At 36.9% G+C, this 7,137-nt stretch overlaps 1 protein-coding gene across 2 annotated transcripts; it reads left to right on the top strand.

Moving 5' to 3' along the window:
- Positions 1-2,721: 2,721 nt before the first annotated feature.
- On the top strand, positions 2,722-5,272 carry LOC119742135. 2 transcript variants are annotated; one of them, XM_038218166.1, is made up of 3 exons: positions 2,722-2,973; positions 3,205-3,291; positions 3,729-5,272. In XM_038218166.1, the coding sequence occupies exons 1-3, from the start codon at positions 2,758-2,760 to the stop codon at positions 3,873-3,875; spliced, it is 450 nt and encodes a 149-aa protein (XP_038074094.1). In that variant the 5' UTR covers positions 2,722-2,757; the 3' UTR covers positions 3,876-5,272. The 2 variants fall into 2 exon arrangements, with proteins under 2 accessions (XP_038074094.1, XP_038074095.1); XM_038218167.1 differs by having other exon boundaries at positions 2,722-3,080.
- The last annotated feature ends 1,865 nt before the right edge of the window (positions 5,273-7,137 follow it).

Raw genomic sequence — 7,137 nt, 5'->3', positions numbered from 1 at the left:
GAAAAATTTAATATTCAAAATTCTATAATAAATTACGTGATGACGTCAGCATGACGAAATGTTTCGGCACACATCGTCAGATGATGGTTAATAACTATGCTGAGTTTAAAGTTGATCGGATTTAAAATAATTGCCAAAGTGACTTGTAGAATAAAAACGTGTACAAAACCTATTGGGAAAAGTGGAAAAAGAACTAGAGGTCTATGTCTGTTTGCAACAGAACATAGGGCTTTTCCGCATTATGATTTTTTTTAATCAATAATATCCCTGAATATGCATGAACATAAAATCTGTCAAAGTTAGCCGAAAATCGGCTAAAATGGTCACTGTGGACAGGATTTGACCTCGGCAATATGATGTATGTGCGTGTGTACAAGGTCTTTGCTTGGACAAAGAGTGGTGTATATAAATTACTGGCAAAAGAGTCCAAAACGCACTTTGAAAATCCACAAATATTTTTTAAAGTTTTTGATGACGTCATCCTGACGTCACTTCGAACTTTGCATACCAGTATGATTAACTACCTACCCACCAAGTTTCATGACAATTGGACCTTTCCTTATATGAGTTTTGAAAAATCGCATTTTGATGACGTCATGATGACGTCACACATTTTTCCAGTTTTGTGCGAAAAGCTATTACATAACAGACCAAATGCAAAAAGAATTTTGCATTTTGCATGTTGCGTTCGGGAGATATGGCTAAAAGGTCCAAACAAATAAATATTCATATAAAATCTCAGGATGACGTCATCATGACGTCACCTCATTTTTAATCTATAACACATCCTGGTATAACCACATACCAAGTTTCAACCCAATCAGACTTACATTTCTGTAGATATGACTTCACAATATGTACGTAAATTTTCAAAAATCAATAAAAACATTAGGTGATGACGTCATCGTGACGTCATAGTCTTGGCATAATTTTTGTATGAGGGTCTTCTTTGGCTGTAACTTTGATGACGATTTTAGATCGCCAAGTTATGAAAATGGTGGCTTGAAAACGTGTACAAAGTCAATAGGTTAAAAATCCCACAGCAGAAAAACTGCACCTTCAAATGCGTGATTTTCCTTTAAACTGAAAATTTTTTATAAAATATTACTTGCTATTCTAACTCTTGGGATTATTTTCAATCAAATGACAGGCGTAAAGAAATACGATTTCTTTTTCCTTCTCATAGTAATTCTCAGCCGAAGTTCAGAACTACTCAGTAAGATATATCAGTGTAATTGTATAGGGAAAGACTTGTGGAGAAAGCTGTGTACAAAGTCTATGAGAAAAATTAATTATTCATAAATCCATAATAAATCACTTGATGACGTCACCATGACGTCACTCTTCGGGACATATCTTGGCTATAGGGACTATGCTTATGCCAACTTTCAATGATATCTGACAAAAATTAATGCCAAAAGTGCTATAATACGTCCCTGTCTATGCGCATGCATGAACATAAAATCTGTCAAAGTTAAAACGGTCAATGTGGACAGGATTTGACCTCAGCAACACGTGCGCTGTAGGCTGACTGACATACGATTATGTGCCTATGTACAACGTACGTGCAATGCATGTACATGTACATTGTGGACGTCCTGTCCTGTGCATGTTTTGAAGCAGAGGTATTGTCAACGTGAAGTTTTAAGCGTGCGCAGGGTATGTTCGAGTTCGCTTATCGCCTCGAAACTTTGAAATGTTTTAGACCTACCCTTCAATCGACAATTAAAGTAAAAACAAATATAAAAACTGCCATGGTTGATTTTTCAGGAATTTTCAAATGAAAAAGGGTCTTTTTATTATAACTTCCGGTCTGATGACGTCATTCGCCTAAAACTTCGCACACGTCTTAAGTGGGTCAAGGTCATCATATACACCAATATTTAGGCGATTTCGACAAACTTCGCCACAGACATCTATTCAAAATACATTTGTGCTAATTTTCAACCTGTCGCTAGAGGGCGCTCGAAGATTGCATGACGTCATCGGTAGATAATTTGAAGAATACTATCGGCCAAGAGACTAACACCGTTAAAAGCAAGTTCATATCTATTACCATTTTTAAATAATAAGCCACTTCCGGTTTTGGCCTTTTTCGACCGGAAGCAAGGGTCACGTGATTTCACGCACACTGAATGAAATAAAGACCTCAACCTATTCTACCACTTGCCGGCAACAAAATGCTGCGGACGCGTACGGTTGATTTCTTATGCATTTTTAATATTAAAAGTGTCACAATTTAATTGCCTATAAACACACACCTGATGACGTCATCATGACGTCATCATTACACAATGTTGTTTAAATTAGGGTCTTTGCTTAGACAAAGACTGGTGTAAATGAATTACTGGCAAAGAGTCAAAAATGCCCTTTGCAAATAGACAATTTTTTTTTAATTTCTGTGTACAAAGTCTATGGGAAAAATTAAATATTCAAAAATCTATAATAAATTAGTCGATGACGTCACCATGACGTCAATCTTCGGGACACATCTTTGCTATAGGGACTATGCTTATGCTAACTTTGAATGATGTATGACAAAGATTAATGCCAAAAGTGGCGATGAGAAAAAACGTGCACAAAGTCTATGGGATTTAGGCGACAAAAAGAAGAAGCCAAAAAAAAAAAAAAAAAAATGAGAACAAAAACAAAGGCTTTTCCGCAACTTTGCGGAAAAGCCAAAAAGAAGAAAACTAGATCAGTTACTATTACTCCTGTACATCTGTGTGTCTTATCACATAGTTAGGACCCAGCTCTATGGTCTCCTCACCAGCGGGATGCATTTCATCACCAAGTTGTGATGAACATACACTTCAGTTACTTGTGAACCGCAACATGCCCTGCAACACTCCCACAACACTTGAGGGTGGGTGTTGTCATCTGCAGGCTGTCAGCAATTCATTGTGGCCTAAGACTTTGGACAAGATGGAGTGTGAACCAGAACACTCCCTGCCAGGCCTCCAACACTCGAGGGTGGGTGTTGTCATCTGCGGGCTGTCAGCAATTCATTGTGGCCTGTGACTTTGGACAAGATGGAGTGTGAACCGCAACTCTCCCTGCCAGGCCTCCAACACTCGAGGGTGGGTGTTGTCATCTATTTTTAATCCTATATTTTGTCCTATTTTTAATTTGTACAGCGCATTGGGACTCCATGTGTAATGCGCTTAATAAGAATGGTTTTATTATCATTATTATTATCTGCAGGCTGTCAGCAATTCATTGTGGCCTGTGACTTTGGACCAGATGGAGTGTGAACCGCAACACTCCCTGCCAGACCTCCAACACTTGAGGGTGGGTGTTGTCATCTGCGGGCTGTCAGCAATTCATTGTGGCCTGTGACTTATCATTGTTCATCCCTGACTTTTAACTTGGCTTGTGACAACATTTGTAACCATACATAATTGGATTTTTGTCCTCACTAATATAGTTTCATAAACACTTTTAGATGTATTTATAAAAATATGTCGGTGAACGGCTAAACCCAATTTTGAATTTACATCACTTCGATGCAAGTTCAATGTGATGAATAGACTGCAGTTACCAAACACTTTTCAGTGAACTTGTGAAGGGATTTGTGATGGACTGGACTACAACATATTGCTCTGAATATTGGTTTACCAACACAAGTTTGTAAGGTCGATTAATTACACTGTCGTCCAACTTCCGCACCAAATAAAATGCACAACATTTCTTTTTCATAGCAATCTTCTCTTTCATGTTTTTTTCAGTGTAAAATCCCATTGCAGTCATTGATGTGCTCTTATGACCTGCCATCGGGTGCGATGTGGATGACCTCCAATCATCTGTCAACAACGCTAGGAGTAAACAACACCATGCCCAATGCTGTTTGTGTTCTACATTTGATGTTTGCTTGAGGAGTAATGAACAAATTCTAGTGTTCCAATAGCAATATGACCTGCCATCAAGTGTGATGTGGATGACATGTAGTCATCCACCAGCAGTGCCATGCCCAATGCTCTTTGTGTTCTACATTGGTGTTTGCTTGGAGACTAATGAAGATGTTTTAGTGTTCCAATACTGATTACTAACTAATACCAACTTGGTTTATTTTATCTAATAAACAACATTACATAGGTTAAGGAACAAATGTCACAAGTGTCAAACGAATATAGATTCCAAGTTATACTTCAAAGATTTGACCAGGATCTATCTTATAGCTCTGTCTCAAATGACATCATTTCCTACGGACCAGCCACATGCATCGGCACTTTTCCGTCATGACCATGGGTTATGTCGTATTTTGCACACATTTTGAGCAACAAGTGGGCGTGCTGTGTTTGAAACATTTTCTACAATGTACAAAGCATGCTTGGGTACATAGAATACGCAGATGCAGTTCTCCAACAGAGATGGCCATTTTTGAGAGAGACCTATTATGCTTATTCAAAAGCAGAATTTTGGTTGTACAAGATCACAGATTGCACTTGCCAGCCTGCATAATAGCCCTGCATTAGTAAGCAGAAATGTGTCAGTTTGAGTGTCAAACAAGCAATGTTTTCTTTCCCGACAAGATTTGGAAGAGAATCAAGCATACAGTACTTGGAAGTTATTTTATTCAAATTAGAATCACATATACTCATTTTAATTTGTGTTGATGCTTAGCCATAAACCATTGTTATAAACACTGGTGAAGTCAACCTTCTGTCTTGGCATTGCAGAAAATGAAATTACAATGTGAAGTCATGTAAATAGTTTGTGGATTTATTTCTACAATCGTATTGAATACTCGGCTTTTCACTTTATGCATGATACACAGTGACTTACAAAAATGGTAGGCAGTACAAAATAATTACTTTGTTAAAGAGGAAACATTGACTTGAATGTTTATTTTTATTTTTCACAAAGATTTGTTTTTAAATAACACAAAAACATATCAAGTACAATTTTCTATTGTAGTCTCTGCCAATTAATTATGTACATGTAATATGCAACTTTTACATATGCATGAATTGAAACGTGAGGACTTCAGCTTTACTGCAGCACAATGCATGCACCCTACACAAATACATTGTACATGCATATGAGTATCTCAAAGTTGAAACTATGTCTGGGCTTGTTTCTATCTGTAATAAAAATGATTGTAATTTACATGACAAATATGCTGATTTTAAGATGCTTTTCTAATTGTGTAACTACAATTTCTATGGCTTATATCATAACTTAGTCATTTATCATTTAGCAAAACACAATTGATTGTATTTCTGGACTCGACTATGAAAAATAAATACCAATACTTCAACTGGAATCACAATCTGTGTACACGTGGATAATTTTGTTTTGAGATGCAGCTGCGAACAATCGATAAATAAGTATCATTTATTCATTATGTTATACATGTAGTCACTTAATCTTGGCAATGTTCAGCAAAATAAGAATAGGTGTGGGAGAACAAAAGGAACCTTGTTTAAACACCTGTGATAACATTTGCAAATACACGATAACATAGTGGAGGGAGTTCCTAGTCTATCAGTGCTTTTGCGTGTAGTTTTTCAATTTAAAAGAAATATTCCTGTAAATTGTAATACACGTGGTAGAGAGCAGTAATCAATGACAGCGGTAGCGTGTCTACATTATGTTAGTTATACTTTTGGGCACTATATAGAGGGCAGTAGATCCCCATTATGGACCGTACACAACAAAAATTGTCAACAGTATCACAAAAAAATTGTCAACAGTAGAGGGCAGTACATCACTTACACAGTGTCAACGCATACGGGGCGCACGCAAAGACATCAGTGCACGCAGTAGAGGAAACACGTGTATGTACATGTACATCGTGGACGTCCTGTGCATGTTTTAGAGCAGAGCTATTGTCAACCTTAAGCTTTAAGCGTGCGAAGGCCATGTCCGAGTTTGCTTATTGCCTCGAAGCTTTGAAATGTTTTAGACCTACCCTTAAATCGACAATTAAAGTAAAAACTAATATAAAAACTGCCATGGAAGACATCTATTCAAAATACATTTTTGATAATTTTCAACCTGTCGCTAGAGGGCGCTTGAAGATTGCATGACGTCATCGGTAGATGATTTGAAGAATACTATCAGCCAAGAGACTAACACCGTTAAAAGCAAGTTCATATCTATTACCACTTTCAAATAATAAGCCACTTCCGGTTTTGGCCTTTTTCGACCGGAAGCAAGAGTCACATGATTTCACGCACACAGAATAAAATAAAGACCTCAACCTACTCTACCACTTGCCGGCAACAGAATGCTGCGGACGCGTACGGTTGATTTCTTATGCATTTTTGAATATTAAAATTGTCACAATTTAATTGCCTATAAATAAACACCGGATGACGTCATTATGACGTCATCATTACACAATGTAGTTTGAATTAGGGTCTTTGCTTGGACAAAGATTGGTGTAAATGAATTACTGGCAAAGAGTCGAAAATGCCCTCTGTAAATTGACATTTAAAAAAAAAATTCTGTGTACAAAGTCTATGGGAAAAATTAAATATTCAAAATTCTATAATAAATCACGTGATGACGTCAGCATGACGAAAAGTTTCGGGATACATGCTCAGATGATGGTTAATAACTATGCTGAGTTTAAAGTTGATCGGATTTATAATTATTGCCAAAGTGGCTTGTAGAATCAAAACGTGTACAAAACCTATGGGGAAAAGTGGAAAAAGAAAAAGAAGAAAAAAAAAAAGGAAAAAAAAAAACTTTAACGAAAACAAGAGCTGTTCCCAATTGAAATTGGGAACAGCTAAAAAAAAGGAAAAAAAAAAACTTTAACGAAAACAATAGCTGTTCCCAATTGAAATTGGGAACAGCTAAAAAAAAATAACAAAAACAAGAGCTGTTTCGGTGTGTACACCGAAACAGCTAATAACAAAAACAAGAGCTGTTTCGGTGTGTACACCGAAACAGCTAAAAAAAAAAATCTTAACGAAAACAAGAGCTGTTTCGGTGTGTAACCGAAACAGCTAACTAGAGGTATGCGTTTGTGGACAAACGCAAGCTGTTTCGGCTGTGACGTGTGTTGGTGACATGACGACATCACCTCAAATTTCATAGATATTTGATACGTACATTAGTTACATGCGAATGGAATCTCTAGTTATACAAATACCATACAATATAGGCCCTGACAATTATTCCTTT

Source organism: Patiria miniata, unplaced genomic scaffold (genome assembly GCF_015706575.1).
Source record: "Patiria miniata isolate m_02_andy unplaced genomic scaffold, ASM1570657v1 HiC_scaffold_5, whole genome shotgun sequence".
Taxonomy (NCBI): Eukaryota; Metazoa; Echinodermata; class Asteroidea; order Valvatida; family Asterinidae; genus Patiria; species Patiria miniata.
Note: the sequence above shows the minus strand (reverse complement) of the source record. Positions and strands in the feature narration are given on the sequence as shown.